This window comes from Mastacembelus armatus, chromosome 11 (assembly GCF_900324485.2).
Source record: "Mastacembelus armatus chromosome 11, fMasArm1.2, whole genome shotgun sequence".
Classification (NCBI taxonomy): Eukaryota; Metazoa; Chordata; class Actinopteri; order Synbranchiformes; family Mastacembelidae; genus Mastacembelus; species Mastacembelus armatus.
The window spans coordinates 12,286,041-12,304,016 of NC_046643.1; the positions used below are offsets into that span (position 1 = coordinate 12,286,041).

General features: G+C 39.8%; 1 protein-coding gene across 5 annotated transcripts; it reads right to left on the bottom strand.

Moving 5' to 3' along the window:
• Window positions 1–4,739: 4,739 nt before the first annotated feature.
• Window positions 4,740–16,425, bottom strand: LOC113126097 (Y+L amino acid transporter 2). 5 transcript variants are annotated; one of them, XM_026299919.1, is made up of 12 exons: window positions 16,227–16,425; window positions 13,768–13,897; window positions 13,171–13,346; window positions 12,078–12,220; window positions 10,907–11,032; window positions 10,399–10,543; window positions 10,066–10,189; window positions 8,231–8,334; window positions 7,989–8,085; window positions 7,711–7,860; window positions 7,002–7,185; window positions 4,740–6,499 (listed from the first exon to the last, which is right to left on the bottom strand). In XM_026299919.1, exons 2-12 carry the CDS (start codon window positions 13,894–13,896, stop codon window positions 6,405–6,407), a joined length of 1,473 nt encoding a protein of 490 aa, XP_026155704.1. In that variant the 5' UTR covers window position 13,897; window positions 16,227–16,425; the 3' UTR covers window positions 4,740–6,404. The 5 variants fall into 5 exon arrangements, with proteins under 5 accessions (XP_026155704.1, XP_026155703.1, XP_026155702.1 ...); XM_026299918.2 differs by having other exon boundaries at window positions 13,768–14,007; window positions 16,227–16,422; XM_026299917.1 differs by having other exon boundaries at window positions 13,768–14,134; window positions 16,227–16,422.
• Window positions 16,426–17,976: the final 1,551 nt, after the last annotated feature.

Consider the following 17,976-nt stretch of genomic DNA (forward strand, 5'->3'; position numbering starts at 1 on the left):
TAATAAGTTTCTTTCTCATACAGCTCATATACACTCCCAAGTACAGACCAGGCATCAGCCCAACCTGAGGGTGGAGAATTGCAGCTGCTGGGCTCATCCTGATGACGAAGCTCACTATGTCCCCCTCATTTCTTGTCTCACTCCTACAGACTTCCTTGCACTCTGTGTGACTGCTGACCGTCTTACAAAGAATAAAACTCACGAAGGCTTTCTCTCCTCGTCTGCATCTTTGTTGCACATCTCACCACAGAACAGATAATTATTACATTTTCCACAACGCTCACTAAATATGAGTGGCTGGCAAAGGCTACTGCAGCTTATCATAGATGTGAGATGAAACTAAACACATGCACAAATCAGCAGACTCTTCAGATTGATTTATATGGGTATAGAAACAGGTACGTTTGGAACCACCAGCAGGTGAATCAGTGAGGGGGTTTCCTTATATACACTAACACTTTAATTTAAGAGATGCAGCAGCTTTCCATAGTAGATTTCCTGCATGGAAAATATATCAGACTCACTCAGCTATAATCGACATCTAAGATTAAGAGGTCATCAATCTTCCTGATCCTGAAGGCGCACCGGTGTAGCTGCCATTAAACAAAATATAGGACCATAAAAACAGTCCTGACTGCACAGTCTGAAAACCTGCATCAAAGTAACCACAACCACAATAACTGCAATTTATCTACACAAACACAACAAGAGGTTTTATGAGCGAATGGCATCCAACAGTATTTTTTCCTGTCAACCTGCCAAACTACCTTTAGAGTTAAGGGCATATTAAACAAGATGACTTTTAAAAGAAGCATTTTTGTTTTCCTCTTTGAGATACGTCTGTAGCATCAACCTGACAGTTACTAAGCTAATGAAAAACCAGTGTTGTTACTTCACAGTAGCTTGCCAATAATACAAGGCAACACAATACAATAAAAGTACTATAAAGATACAGAAAATACATTCTCACTGTCATCTCTGTGCTGACCCTTGATAAAACCACAGCCTGCATCATTTCATTAATAAATATCGAGTTAATCTGCAGCCGACAAATCCACTCAAAGACTCAAAGGGTGAGGGGGGGAAAAAAAAAAAAAAAAATCAATAAACCTGAACTTCAATGCCTCCTCTTAAATGGAAGCTTAAAAAGGATCACTCCTGCTGACATTTAGATTAAAGCAGCGCTGGATGGGAACATGTTTTCTAACAGAACAGACAACTGCTGGAAAACCAGCGAGATTATCACAGGATTGCGTCTTTCTAAAACGGAAATGCATCTTTAAGCATGTGGCTCAGTTTAAATTAAGTTCCAAAATTTACCAGAAATTGCATAAAACATACACACTGTAGTATAGTATACTGTCTTGAATAAATATGGATAGTGACAGTGATAATTAACGCTACTACATTATTTTTGATTTGGTGCAAGATTATCAGTTAAACATTTCAGGTATAATGAGCAAGAGAAGGAAAATGTTTAAAAATGCATCACCCAGGTGTAGTCCAACATTTCATTTGTTTTCAATTCTTATTGAATTTCTATAGAAATTACGTGTTTTTAAATAGTATTCTTTCTTTCTTCACTTATTGGGCAGCACTGTATTGGTAGATACTGGATCCTGTGCTAAACACTGATCAATCACCAGCCACACAAGTGAATTCTTACACAGAATATGCTCCTTTAAAAGCATCACCCATTTCCTCTCTGCCATAAGTGCTCAGTTGATCAGTTCCTCTCTGCTACCATGGTTAGAACAACTTAATGCTGAGTGCACAACACACACACACACACACACACACACACACACACACACACACACACACACACACACACACACACACACACACACACACACACACACACACACACACACACACACACACACACACACACACACACAAACTCTCTAGACAAACCACCAAACACAGAGCTTTTATTTTGTGTGCATGATCCACAGGGGATCCATAAGACAGCTTATTGATCTTATTTCAGCTGTAATGGCTAGCAGTCAGGACTTTGAATCCAGTGAACTGAGTCAAACAATTCCCCTCCAAATCAATCAAAATTGTTTAAAATATCATGATATACAGTAGCACTATTCAATAAGTGTGACGCTGAATAGAAAGTTGGCGACAAAAGTGCCATAGTTGCTAACCACCGAGGACCATTGTGCACTCAATATGAATTGATCCATACACCTAATGTACCATAATCGCATGCACTTACATGTTCTCCCTGTGCGCATGGTCATGCTTGTCAAAGAAAAATCGTATAAGGGCATATTAAAATGTAGTTTGCTTTCTCCTCCAGATGTCGCAGTTATAAAGGACACCATTACCAGATAAACCACTGGTAGACCTACTTGGCACAGCCACACGAGTGTTGTAATCCATTCTCTCTGTATCAGTCTGATACTACACTAGCTACACAGATGCTATTTCAATTAAACATTCACTGAGCAAGTGAGATCAGGGATCCTGCAGTATCAGTTGACCACTGTGTGTCTGTGTGTTAAAGCAAAACTCATTTGCTGACAGGATTTTGTTAAGAACATTGTAGCACTACATTGTTGACTGGTCCTGTAAATCCTTACTAACCAGGTGTGATGTCTCATCTGAAAATCTTAATTTATGGTTAAAGGATGAGTCGCACATTTTATGATTCATCTTGACGGGAGCCACGAGGGTTTATGGCAGGAATCTGCTTAAAGCCTGGGGCATCATTTTAATTCATGTTTCAAGCATTAATGTCTTGTTCATCTCAAATCTTATTCTGTGTCCAAATACAAACCTGGAAGTATTTAAATGCTTAAAAAACAAAATCCAAGTACAATCTGCAAATATACTGAGTACATTTAGTAACAACAGATTATCCACACTAAGAGACACATGAATTACACAGTCTGAAGGACCAACAGTTCCCTTGACAAGCCAGTGATGACTTCAGGGGAAGTGTCTCAGGTTAACAGCAGCACTTAGACAATTAAATTAAAAGCAGGAGCAAGAAACAAGAGGTCAGAAAAAAAACAGCCATAGTAAAAGAGCAAGCACCAGCGCCCCCGAGTTGTCCACATATTCACGATAACTCTGAAGTTAAATGCCTGCTAATGTTCTGTCACTTACGGTTGAACTCCCTGCGGCGGACGTGGGGCCTCCAGGCTCTGCCTCGTATCCAGTTCAGGCGTCGGGGTAGCTCCATGATGCCAAGCAGGTGCCTGTGTGTACCGGCTCAGTTCTTCAGCCCATCCCCAGGACAGATCTTCCCTCCAGTGCATCAGTGGGGCCAAATACGTACCTAGCACCCTGGATCTCTAAAACTCAATACTTCACTCTTTCTACAGCCTGTCCTCTGCAGAGCTGCTGGTGTCCTCAGCTACATTTCCCCTTCACTGCTTAATGTTTTATGCATGAATCACTGGAACTCTACTCCTTTCGTCCTGCGCAGGGACAGTCAGGCCTCCCCCCAGAACCAAGCGCCTATCGACGGGCAGCATCTGAAGCACAGAGTGCACCCGGTGAAACGCGATGCCTGAGCACAAAGCCCCCGGGGAGGTGAGGTGGATGGATAAACAGGAGGTGGGGTTGGAAGGAGCCACCTGAGGAGGCTGGAAGGTAGACAGTCAGCCAGACGGCATGGACAGTTTCTGTGTGTGTACACAATTACACAGCTGCAAGTTTCTATTTACACACTGTAATATGTTTTACTGACAATTTACAGGAGATTACAATGACTCTAAACACTAACTTTAAGGATTATTTTACATTTAATGTTACAAAATGTTTTTACATATATATATATATATATATATGCAAATTCCACTCTGTTTATTATCACATATGTAAAGGCTTTTAAGGCTGGATGCATTACACCCTTAAAGCTTTCCACTTTAGTATGTCATCCTTGTTAGCAAAATCCTTCTATTGCAGCAGTATTGATAGATTCATTGCTAGTCTTAGAAGGAAATTATTAACACTTCAAATTTCTTCAAGAGCTTTAAAAAATTGCTACTCAGAAGTAGTACCACCTTAATCTGCAAAATGTATAACACATTTAGAAAGCTTTAAGAGTGCTGCAATCAATTTTCAGCAAAAATATTCCTCAAAAAAAAAAAAGGTTCATTTAGACCATACCCTTTAGTGACTGTGTGACACTCAGCACCCAGACATTTGTATTTCCACTTCAAGTAGAGGTCAATGGATAAGAAAAGACAAATATCACTCAGGTGTTTACCTTGTACATTCTGTACTTGCCTTTATTCAATTATGACTTGATACAATCCTGACTCAGTCTTGACAAATAACCCTTCCTGTAACACAAAAACTTTTCCTGCCATTTGGTTTTTCCCCAATATAATAAAAAGTGAACAAGACAAGAACCTTAAGATCCAATTCTACAAAAACACAAAACACAACCAACAAAATTCACATGTGGCATCCAATAAACACGTTACACTGCAAAGATCCAAGTTTTGTGTCTTCTGAATATACAAGTTCTTACAACCTGACAATATACAGAATATTGATTGTGTTTACTGCAGACAACTGACTAGTTTGGTTTAAATTACTCAGACCCCATAAACAGCAACATTAAAGAAATATCTGTGTGCTTTTGCTGGCTGGTGCTGTGGAAGTACTTGTATCAGGACATTAAATATGGTTTTGATCTGATTATTTCTAGTTGACAGTCAACTTACCTCAACTACCACATGAAGCCACCACAATTGGGGAAAAAAAAAAAAAAAAAAAAAAAAAGACAAACATGCCCTGATGGTCTTTTGACAAACCCTACAGTAACGTGTCTATACGATTATGCTCAGACACTTTACACAAAAACTACAATATCAAAAATAGACAGGCCCGTTGGCAGACCACACTCACAGAAGGCACAATCAGTTCATAAGGACCACATTAATACACAAACACCAAACACTATAACACAAATATGACTCATTTCTCCCCATAATTGAACATACATATTGATATAGGCTCACATCTCAGTGAGCAGAAAGGTGGTCCGACTACTAGCCTGTTTAAGACACTTGGTTACACACTAAAGAAATGGTCCACGATGGTGATATATTGAAAAGGCAACACCTGGTTAAAACTTGTGATAAACACTTTTAAGACTGCAAAGAGTTAAAGTTAGGTCAATATCAGCAATGTGTACCCATCAGCATGGTTGATCCTGAGGTTTAAAACTACAGTGACGCAAAGAGGTCCATCAGGTAGATTTGCTTAATCCTAGATACAATCACGGCAGCACTGACAAGTTTTAACTTTTAAAGCCTTATTCATATCCATAACACTAGTTACACCATCTCACTCGTGTGTGTGTGTTTGTAAACAGCTAAAATTACAGAATATGGTGACAAATGACAGTATCAACAAAACTCAGAAGTAGATAGTGTTGAATGACACGTGAGGTACAGCGTGTACCTGGAAGTTAATATTAGCTACTACTAGAAGGCACTGGAAATTAAATTTAGCTCAGCAATTAAAAGATTTGGTTGAAAATGAGAAAACCGTTTTATGTGCTTTGCTTAAGTGAAACAGCAGCAGGATGCACTCTGATGAACGTCACGTATTGATGTGGTATTACCACTGCTTGACCCATCACAACAAGCTTAAACAACATCTAAGAAACAACACACGTTCTCCACTGCAGTGTGATGTTGATGTAAACTTATAAAAATCATTAACCTTTGAGAGGACCCTAAGGTCTGTGACCTTCAGCAGTGGTTGCTAAGCGTCCACTGGGTTGGAAGATAAATGTGAGTAGACAGAATAGAAAGTTAGGTTACTTATTTTAAATTGATGCCTTTTGTTTGGGAATTTCTGAATTACTTTTTCATCTTACAGCATATTAAAACCTTAAAATAAAAGGGTGACACGCTAAAAAATGTAGGAACTATTGGTTTCAAACATCATGGCTCGTTTCACACATTCACAGAAGCTACTCCACCTCCCTTCATTAACATACCTGTGGTTTCTGTGCCTACACCCTGACTGTAAACAGATTATCGCAGACATCTCTGCTGAGTAAGTTCCTTCTGGACTGGATTGTTCATTTCCTCATGTAGTGTCATCACAATAAATCAGATTATGGGCGTTTGCAAGTTGTAGTGTGTGTGGAGAGAATTGCACAATCAACACTGTGTACAGGTGACTTTGTCTATACAGCTGCTTGTTGGAGGGTTATCTTTAATTCATTCTAACTAAAATCTTGCTCTGTTTTCTGTTTTAGGTTATTCCTAATATGCCCAGTTTGTCTACCCCACTTCCTTTAATCTATCAAGCCTTGAATTGGCAACTCTTGATTGTCCAAAGTTTATAGCTTACTTCATTCATTCACCCCTTCCCTCAGCTCTCCATTAAATGCTTCACTGTACTCCTCTGTTGCTCCATCATTCGATCTTTTCCAGGTCTATGTTGTCCAGATCAATATCAGGCGAGGCCACACAACACGTGCACAGTTTTTGGGTGCACAGAGAGATCTCATCTGCAGTGAGAGAGAGGAAAGAATGAAAACTGAGGCAGCCATTTTTAATGGGTAGTTGGGTAGGTGGTGTCAGTTTTGGGTAGGTGGTGTCAGTTTTAGAAATAGCTGATAAAGGATTGCTGCTTCAAGCATTTTGGCATAAGACCAACGGGGAAGGCGTACTGCTCAACTGCAGGAATTTTATAATGCCAAATTCCTGACTATATTATAAAAACTCATCAGTTTGGTTCATAAATGTTATTCATGCATTAAGCAAAATTATAACCTACATAAAAAAAGATGTTTATTCCCATGGGTCTCTGCATATGTGGTGTGGGGCTCATGATCTCTACTATAAAAATAAAAGGCAAATAGCTCTAGAAAAAAAAAAAAAAAAACCTCTTGAAAGGTAGATCCACCAAAGACCATCAAAAGTGATAAAAGTATAGTCCCCCCCCATAACAAACATGATCACAATGCTGACAAAACTACTCCTATTATGTAAACATTTGAAACTTCTTACTGAGCATCCTGCTGAGGAAGGCTGGTCTAGAGCTGGGTGGCAAGTAGACACAAATGTAGTAGACTGGTGCACCAGACAGCGCTACAGCAATTCCCACTAAAGAGTTGATGGTATCACTGTAGAGGGGCACAATTACCAGGAATATGCTGCACACACAGTAGACGACTGGGAAGAACAAAGACAGCTGCAGGGAGTAGGGAGAGGGCAAAATAAAAAAAAAAGTCAAAAATGGTTGGGGAGGGAAGAGTAGGAACAATAAAACAATCATTTTATCAAAGTTAAATATTTACTCAATGGCTACTAAAGGAACAAACAGTGAATGATCAAATTCAACACATCATGGGCTCTGAACTATCACTGCTCAGGCACACAATTTAATATGTTTTGAGCATCTTATGAGAGTTAAGGACTGGATTATGGACAGTGTATTTTGTGTGTGTTAGATACAAACTTTCCAGAAAACAAAAAAAAAAACAAAACACAGAAGATACAGTGTGTGATGGTGACAGATTCCCTTTCTGAATCAACAGTTGATACAATCCAGCATGACTGTCTTGACTAACAGTAAGGTATGTGTTCATGTGGTTATCTGTTTAAATGTCATGTCTCTCCAAGTTTGACACCACACTAAGGCAAACCCATGTCTCCCTGGAAGGCAGATTCACTGCTGTCCTTTAAAAAGCACATTTGACTCATGATGCATCAATACCTTAATAGGTCGGTGCAGATCAGGAGCTTTGAAGCGCAGGTAGATCTGGCTGGCTATTGACAGGCCGATGAACAACCAGTAGTTAAAACTGAAGTAGTTGATCAACTGGAAAACATCGGGGACGGACAGGTACAACAGAGACATGGCACCCTGTGCAGAGGAGATCGCACACAAAAAAAAAAAAAAACAGAGTTTGGTAATAAACATACACCAAGACACTGGTGACCTAAACAACCAAGTACTGCTTTCATTTCAAATCTCACTAAAGTAACACTTGCATTAAACAGCAGGGCAGGAATTGGAGTGAAACGCGTAATGTGGATCATGCACAGGATATTAGGTAGGTGACGTTCTCTGGAACCAACAAAAAACAACCTGCAGGAGAAATGGTTGGAAGTGTGAAAAAACATCACCATGTTGCAGATCAGTTGTAACATTCAAAACACTACTGGCAGAAATAAGAATGTGTAGAATACCGACTGAATCAAGTAGCAAAATCTGTACTTTACTCTTTACTGACCTGGAGGCAGCAATGATGGAGGAGTTCAGGCCCCCGTAGCAGGAAATGGCCACAGACAAAGGGATCAGCCAGCGAGCCCAGCCCAGCACCTCGTCTGCAAATGTCTGAAGCCACATTGACAAAAAGTCAACTGCTCACATTCATTGATAGTTAAGTTCTGCGGTCCTCAATGTTAAAATACAGGATAAGGAAGCTAGCAAATAATAATAGAACTACAGATTACCTGATTATTTAACTTGTAAAACACAATTTAATTTTTAGGTTAAATAGACTTGTGCATGAGTCGATGTATGTCAATACTTAAGATTTTTGAACTTCTGACAAACTTGCTAATCTGATTACGTAAACATTAGGACTGAAAATTATTTTCTGCTTAGTCATGATTTATATTTGAATGATCCAACACTGATTCTTAAAGTTTCATGATCCATATTTGCATTTGCATGTGGTGTCTGTAAACAGGTTAGATTTGCACTCAGTGTTACATGTAGGAAATGGTTACTTGGTGCAAATGGTTTAGTTTGCGCTGCATGATGCGTAAAATCAAGTTATTGCAATGTAGAAAGGGTTATTTGATGTGAACAAGAGATATATAGCTAGCTGTATAAGCTGCCTTGAGAATAGACAGTCCCAGTAACACTCCTTGTTCAACTGTTTTGAACATGTGGGACTGAAAAAAAAAATACAGATGTCTTCTGTTTTTTTTTAACTACATGAGTATTTATCTGATTTAATATTGACCTCCAGCCCTAGTATAAACTCCCAGACGTTCCCCTGCAGGTTCTACTTTTAGTCTCCCGCAGCTATCACAGAAACAAAATGCAGCAGCCCAGGGTAACACTATACATTCTCACAGCTTTAGGTCTGCGTATTATAACAATGAACTTACTGTGAAGGAAAACTGCTTAGCTTTTTAGGGGAAAAAAAAAACAAATCAATTAAACTGCAAAACTTTCTCTTTTGCAGAGATTGAGCACTGACATTTCTTACTATTACATACTTATACTTACTACCAAGTGTGGTTAAGCAGTTTACACTTGATAAAAAGTCTGAGCTGGAGTCACTGGGTAGGTCAATGGACTCAGTGCTCAGGTCAACACTTATGTTCACATGTATTACACAAGGACAAATGGGCTGTTTACCTGTAAATTAGACTATTATCAATAAAAACCAATAGATTTTTTTATGTTTATTTTTCTTAGTCAGGATTCTTTGTAAGAAGATAGTTACCTGTGCCAAGCAGAGTTTAAGATCATATAATATCAACCTTTAATGCAGCGCTGGGATATGAAGTGTCAATAGACTGCCTCAAAACATGAGGATTCACATGGCTGCTCCGCCCAAAATCTGACAAATCCAGTGATGGAAACAAACTTATTGGGAGTTGGACCATTAATAACCCATCAGACTGGATGCTCTAATAAAAAAGATAATCAAATACCACTGACAACAAGCCTGAATAGTCTTCCGCATCCAATGCACTAATCACATCAACAACCTCCCCATGTTCCTTTGTGGGGCGCTAACCTCTTTAGGCTAAATGAGGTTCCTGTCATCCTCTTGGCTCCTACAGTCAGAGACACCCAAAAGGGCCTGCTAAACCGGACACTAGTGCCAGTGACTGGCAGCCAGACAGCAGAGGACAGGAAGGAGACATTCCAACCTGCTGTTCCTATGAGACTGAGCAGATGCTGTCAATTTGAGTTAAGTCCTCTGATGTACTAATAGGGACATTAGTATGCACACGGCCGTGTGGGTGGGTAGGCTACTGCCTCTGCATTACTTCGTTACTGCTCATGGAGAGTGCAGAAGGTTGATGGCCTGCAGACACTAACCACAGCAACAGCTTCGCTGCTGAGCACTTGGTCTGCATTCATGACGATGTAGTACGCTACGTTGGTCAAGATGTAGATCACAGTGACAATGGGCATGGAAATAGCAATGGACAAGGGCAGATTCCTACAATGGAAAATAAGAAAACATTCAATTAAAGCTCTCAGCTGTAGTTGTGCAGCTAGAAGGGAAGTATGGGCTTTATGACGGTAACATTCATTAAAAAAAATTAAAGATTTACAGAGTTACAGTAGGTAATACTTTAGTTTAACATTCTAGGAATGAAAAACAATCCGGTTTATTGTGAAATCTGGGTGAACATTCACCCTTCATACCTCTCTGGGTTTTTTATCTCCTCTGTGATGAAGTTGAGCGTGTCCCAGCCAGAATAAGAGTAGAGTGCTGAATAAAGGGCCAAAGCCATGTCACCAGGGTCCAGCTTTGAGCCTTTGAATGAGTCCTCAAAGTTTTGGTCGAAACCTACACCAGCAAAGGATTGGCACATTAACACAGCAAGAAAGTGTTCACATTTTTGCTTTCAACATCCTGAACAGAATGTAGGACACCTAACCACAACACTGCAGCTTGGTCTTTAAATTCAAGTAAGTCTGTTTAAAATTTCATCCAGCTGTTTCCTTAAGTCTTTATTTTAATTACATGGCTTTAGAATGTATCTGATCTGATTTAATAAGTCAAATGACAAAAATAAACATTTAATCTACCTATTTACACAGCAAACAATTACGAAAGTATTAGCAAACAGAGGTTGAAGAAATAGAGTTGAGGCAGATACAGTACATGATAGTAGAGTGATTCACAGACAGTGCTCCCGGGACATCCTACCTTGTGCCAGCTTAACCAGCCCAGTAATGATGATGATGATGAGAGCTAGGACCTTTGCTACAGTGGAGATGACCTGAAGAATAGCACCCCATTTCACTTTCATACAGTTTACATAAGTCAATAGACCTGATAGAGAAAGTGTAAAAAAAACAAAACAAAAAAAAAAAAAAAAAACAGCAGTTAGCCAACATATAATAGTTTATACCGAATACTGGATGCCAGGCTTAGAAATATTTCTTGACTTATTTCCTTTCTGGAACATTAATGAACATGACAAAGGCACAAACTCTGCTAAACTAAGGTGTTATTCCAGCCTGTTTATCTACAAATGCATGATTTCACTCCATCATCCAGTTCTTTCCTTCCTTAATGAGGCAACCCTCTTGGAAAAACAAGGCTCTAATCTCAACAAAACACCTGCAAAATGAGATACTTGCAGGGTAGGTGCTCAGGAAAAGAAAAAAAATGACAAGTCCTTTGTTTAAATATTTCTCTGGCATCCAACATATTACAGTAAGAAGTTGTGTTGTTTTTGCACATATCTGCAGAAGGAATCTAAATAAATCAAACAGGTTTTAGGTTAAACACTGTACTTATATTACTGCTCTTCCCAAAGAGCTTCACAGTTAATAAGCTCACTTGTCTTATGAACATCACCAGCTGTAGTGTAGATACATAATTCCTTCTAAGCGCATTTAAAAATAGATTAAACAGTCATGATAGGCTGCATCAACTAGATAATGCACTATGTGCCTTAATAAGTTCAGCAGCACTACATCACATAATTAACTAGTTTCTCCTACACTTCCTCATTCAACTGTCTGCAACTGACCTAACAAGTTTAGCACAGGAGGTGGATATGAATTAAAAAAGCGCTCAGAAAAGCTCTAATTAAACTGTCACTGTGAACCAACTGAAAAGTGCAGGAGGTAAAGCAAAAAGCAGTTCGAAAAGACATAGTGTATACAGTAGAAAGAAATTAACAGAAGATTGTTCATGACCTGCAGCTTATAATACATCTCAGAACAACTATAGTGTATTATTTAAACCAGCTTCTGTACAACACCCCCACAACATACAGTACCTATACACCCTTGCACCAAGTCACCACGCAAACATATGTTCTACTGAAACCATTGCATGAGTGTGTTTACTAAAGGCAGAACCTTACATATGATGACAGCAGCAATAAGGCGGACAGCGTGGTACGGGGCTGAACACGTGGGGTAGAAGGGCTGAACCAGATAGTTGGAGAAGGTTAGGGCTATCACTGCCTGACAGGCTGGCTCTACTATCATCAGTGACGTCCACAGTCTATAGAATAATTCATACACATGTCATTTAAGTCATAAATATAACAGTCACGTATTAGTAAAATACCAACTAATAACATTGAATTATATACATTTCTGCCATTGAAGAAAAAAAATGAAAAAGAGGCACAATAGTCACTGGAGAGTATTCAAAAAGTCAGTGGAGTTTTAAAACCTGTTTTTCCCTTATAACAAAATAGGTTGTAGTGTGGTTTTTGGTGCTCATTGTGGCATTCATGTTGACAAACACTGCCAAGTTAAGTTGAGAACATGCTGTCTAGTTGTTGTCTGATAGCTGTCCAGTTTCATGTACCTATCTAAGGCTCGGTTACCACAGGCTGCGAGATAAGTGTGATAGCAGAGAGCACTGCTGTAGCTGCATCGATAATCTTGATAACGTTCAGGAAAAGCAGTACAAACATGCTTCACACATCAAGAACATAGAAATGACAAACAGTCTTGATTTAAGTGCAAGTGCATTGAGTGGATGTGATAAATAACAGTTCCAGTAAAACCAGCCCACTGTGGGGAAACATGCAGTGAAATATGTGTGTAAAAGGACAAACTGGTACCGAGGACAAGTTTGAGATGATATTTTTTAGACACCAGCCTGCCCACTCCACCACTATAGGCGCTAAGACTTTGTCTGCATAGAGACCAGTGTAAAGCATTTCTTAATTTCAACCAGTTTAATAAAGATTAAAACAAAATGGAATCATTTTAAAAAAGCATGAGTGAAATGTTAAAGTTTAATCTACAGTCACTGTTGCCATCAGTGAGCCTTGGGTGCCTGCGATACCGTCGCCAGCTCACTGTTTGAAGTTGTGTATTGTCAATTTGCGACAAACATAGATCATGTTGATTAGTGTGCTTTATTTCCTAAAATGTTAATGACTAACCAACAGAATATTAATGTGGTCTATTGACAGAAACAGTAAAACAGCAACTTACCGAATAAAAGCTAAGAAGCCCCCAAAGGCTTCCAGTATGTAGGCATAGGAGGCTCCAGATTTGCGGATAGTCGTACCAAGCTCAGCGTAGCATAATGCTCCAAACACAGAAAATACACCTCCAATGGCCCACACAACCAGGGACAGGCCAAATGAGCCTGTGTACATAAGAACCCCCTGCAGAATAACAGATTAGTAGAGAATTATTGCAGCATACACTGCAAAAAGTACTGTCTATATGAGAAAATAGCACATGACAGACAGGCAGCAACTTGCACCAGGATTTACATTACAAACCAGCAATTGTTTGTAGTTGCGATGAAATCTAACTCCAGATTGCTTTGGGTGATGTAAAACCAAACAGCACCAATTACAGCAAGGTAACATAATGAACTAATTACCTGAAAACTTAAATGACAGGATCACAAGAACTGTAAAAAAAAGGCCCTAAAATCAATCAATAAATACACAAGTGTTTAAATAATATTATTTAGTTTACACTGAAACCAAAAGACCAAGGAACTATTGTCATTTTGTTCATCCTGGAAAGAAATCAGGTCAAAAAAAATGAATCAGCCTAACAAGCAGAGATTCTTACCTTAGGTGAGACAAAGATGCCAGAGCCGATCATGTTTCCCACGATGAGACAGACCCCATGGAGAAGGGAAATCTCCTGCTTCAGCCGTACACTGCTGTCCTGCGACGCCGAGTCTCCCTGAGCAACCATTCTGAGGGATTTACAGTCTTCAGTCTCAGCTCAGGAGGTAACGGATGTGACAGGGGCACGATAAGGAGGGCAGACTGATTCCCACTCGCACCAAAAGCCAATAAGAAGATACTGGGAAAAATAAAAAGCAAAGACCTCGACCAGGCATAAAAGAAAGGGAGGTGGGCGCGTCACTGGAGGGCTATCTGCTAATCTCAAACAGGCATTGTTGTATCAATGTGTTCTTCACTGAGATAATCTGTAACAAAAGCAAGTGAACAGTCCTGAGTGATCCTGACACAATGTGGGAATGGTTTATACCACTACGTCACATGTAGGGCCAAGGGAGTAATTGCATCTGAGTAAATCACTGAATGAATAAATGGATAGATAGAATAAGTTAATGCCTTTCAGGATTTATGAGGTACAAGGCATTCAAGAAGCAGTAACCCCTACTGCTTCAGCTATAGGAACAACAAACCAGACCAAAAAAAACTGCTGTTTGACAGAAGCCTTATTTTTAACAAGCACAGAGGAAAAATGTATTAAACTGCTACTAATTTTCTCATATAATTCATCTGATCACTTAATATTAACTGGGTTTTCAAGTCCTAATACAGTGTGGTAAATCCAGTCCTCTCAGTAATCACCAGAGCTCCTTTGAGCGCAGCGAGATCACACCACTCACGGCTACAAACAATGTTTAAAGGGCACTTTCCTAAAATGAATCAACTTTTACTGACTATGGCTTTACATATATTACAGATTACAATATTGTTACGATGTTTGGAAGTGCATTAAATTCACTGCTTTCACTAGTAAACACTTTGTGCACTCTGCTTCTCCAAGAAATATATTTCATTCCAAATTAAACCTTCAGCATATCAGCAGGTCAACTTCCAATATAGCAGTGAATGAATCAGACACAGAAAGGATGGTAAATTCTTGTGTCAATGGAAACTAGGTTTGAAAAAGCAGAGGCCATCTTCCCGACACCTGCCGCCATCAGGTATTCTTTGTGAATGGAGACATCCCTAGTGTAACTACAGTATTTAACGTAACAGGAAATCATAGGTTATTTGTAGCCTTAATGTTTTCTAGACTAATGTTCATTTAGTCTTTCAATGTTAGTCAGCCCCCCAGCTCAACCTGCTGGAGTTAATGAAGACTCATGTTTCCTGCAATGGAGCAAATAAATGAATGAGATATGTAAATGAGTCGATAAGCATCATGACTGTAGAAATGAGAAAAACCAGTTAAAGAATTACAGCTATCACAGATGAAGAGATCAAAAGGACTGAAAAATGCAAAGTGTGAGGGGGGAAATGAATCACAGCGCTCCTGAGAGCCTGACAGGAGCGAGTGTGAGAGTGATACACAAATGTGGGCTTTTTAAGAGAGAAAAGGCTTTGGTGGTGAGGACTGCTCTCCAATTATAACTTGGGGAAATCTGCCAAACAGAACAAGTGTAAAAAGTGTTTCTGGTTCCTCAAGAAGTCTTTTGCAAAAACAGAAACTAAAAGTTGGAGTGTGTGTTTTTAACCCTCTGGGGTCGACTAGGCTCATGGAGCAAGTCTCCCTATAGTGCTCAACCAGTCTGCCACAAACCTTCATGATATATTCTTGCCCATCCTTTGCATTTTCAACATCTTTTTGCTCTTGTAAACACAATGAGAAGAGGCAGATGAGATCATTGAACTATTATTCATCTTTAAGCAGTTAATTCTCAAATAAAGCTTCCTGTTATGCGTCAACACTTAAAAACGTGAACCTAGTGTGGTGTGAGGCACAGAACAAGGACGTGAGACGTGGACACAGTGTGTGTGTGTGTGTGTGTGTGTGTGTGTGTGTGTGTGTGTGTGAGAGAGAGAGAGAGAGAGAGAGAGAGTGAAATGTTTCCCTAAGCTCTACATTAACGCAGCTCTGTCCCCGTTTCACGATAAACCAAACCTCCACCTCCATCAGCTCCTCTGGTTGCTCTCTAACGCACAGCGTCATATAGAGCGATAGCCTGGTTAGCATTAGCCTCACGTTCAAAAAACAGCCCACTGGTCTATTAAACCACTTCCCCCTGCGCCAACATTAAACCACCAGCTAACACCGACATCCATCCTAACCGTGTCCGCCTCAAACTCGCCGTGTGGTGTTTTGTTTTTTTATTATTATGACACGAAGCTTTTCGCAGCTAGCTTACACCACCGGTGACAAATATGATGTTCTGATGATGTACATGCTAACGTGAAAATGTGGTGAGATGGAGCGAAGCCGTTTTTAAACCTCAGCCCCGTCAGCTTCCCACAGCATTTACAGACGTGACACGGTGCGTGAAAATACCAGACGCGTTCATTTACCTTTGTCGCGTGTTTTTCTGAAGCAGAGGAAACAGGGACACATGTTCCGCGTTTCGGGGTTTGAGTAACTTCAGCTAAACATATGCGGCTGACTCCTCCTCATCAGGGGCACCACCCACCGGCAATCTATAATCGATAACACAATACATCCATCATTTAAACAGTGGGCCTAGAAGCTGAATAAACAGTGCAGTATCGATTATATCTGCATCTATCAGTTGTTTAGATTGATCTTGATTTGAGCGGCGATGACGTCACACAGGTGTGAGACCGTGAGCTCCAGTCAACCAATCACAAATGAAAACGCACTGTCGTAACAATCCTCCCTGAATTAAATTAGTTGCTCATCAAATCTGGTGATTAAGTGGAAATAAAAGCTCTGTGCATTTTCTGATCAATGAAAAAAATATACTGATGTGAAGGAACAGTTGAACAGAGGTCACATGGAGGACAATAAATGTCCACTCTTGTTTTCAATCCAGTTTTTTTCTTAGTGTTAGACAGGACAGGTTGTAGTAACACTGCTAATTATTTACCACAGCAGTACAGTAATAAAAACAGCAGTCATTTCACTCTGATGCTTCGAAATTAAGAATTACTTTTATTATTTACTACATTATTTGTATAAATAATGTTTGTATGGCAGCAGCATGGTGGGTGGTTAGCACTGTTGCCTCACAGCAAGAAGGTCCTGGGTTCGCAACCTGGCTTTTCTTCACGTTTGCATGTTCTCCCTGTGCTTGTGTGGGTTTTCTCCAGGTACTCTGGTTTCTTCCCACAGTCCAAAAACATGTATGTCAGGTTGATTGGTGACTCTAAATTGCACTTAGGAGTGAGTGTGAGTGTGTGAGGTTGTGTGTCTCTATATGGCCCTGTGATGGACTGGTGACCAGGGTGTACCCCTGCCTTTCACCCAAAGAGAGCTCCAGCGGATCCCTGTGACCCTGGTTAAGGAATAAGCGGGTATAGAAAATGGATGGATGTTTATATGTTATCAGTTTTTTAAAACGTAAGTTATTTACATAAAGTTCACAAAGTTCTCCTCACATCTGCAACAATACAAACTACAACTAAAAACTGTGTCACCGTGTGGTTCCTCATTGGCTATCACAAGGTCTCTGGTTATACTCTTGACATTTGTGCATCGCTTTAAGTAAACAGTAGCTATCAAGCTAACGGGTTCGTTCTCTATGCAAACAGGCGTTCTGATAAGAAATATTCTGTCTGAGTTTGCAGGGACTGGTGTGGTGCTTTGTGTGGCCCTTCGTGTAAAAGGCCTCCCAGAGTTGGACAGCTTGCATGGATTTTTAATTGAAGCAATCAAAACTATTGCACATAGACTGAAAACTGCAAAAACTGGATATATTTTCCTGGGTATCTGTCTAAATGGAGCCTGCATGGCTATGCAATAAATTCTAAAGTAAATGTGGTCACAGGCTCATATAAGAGATTTGCTGCCATCTAGTGATGATTGTGTTAATTATTCCACTGGTTTTTGGCAGGCAGGCCTACGACATGACTTGACCATCAGTGTTTTCTGTAGTTGCAAATAGGTGATGACTGGTATGATTCAGCCAGTTGACTGGGTTTTTGTCAAAGATGCTCTATGGAGACTGGACATGCTGTTTATAAACCTGCTTCAGCCTGATTTTCCCAGAATGGCACCATCACGTCTTGTAAGGAGCTGTCTCAAAACATAATGTTGTAGTAAAATATAAAGTCTGCAAATGACTATTCTCATGTTATTAGT

Coding starts and splice junctions, on each gene's coding strand:
- LOC113126097 (XM_026299919.1), bottom strand. CDS start 13,896: ATGGTTGCTCAGGGAGACTCGGCGTCGCAGGACAGCAGTGTACGGCTG. Junction 10,544..10,906: donor GCTGGTTAAGCTGGCACAAG/GTAGGATGTCCC, acceptor TTGCTGGTGTAG/GTTTCGACCAAAACTTTGAG. Junction 8,086..8,230: donor TCCATCATTGCTGCCTCCAG/GTCAGTAAAGAG, acceptor TTTCTCCTGCAG/GTTGTTTTTTGTTGGTTCCA.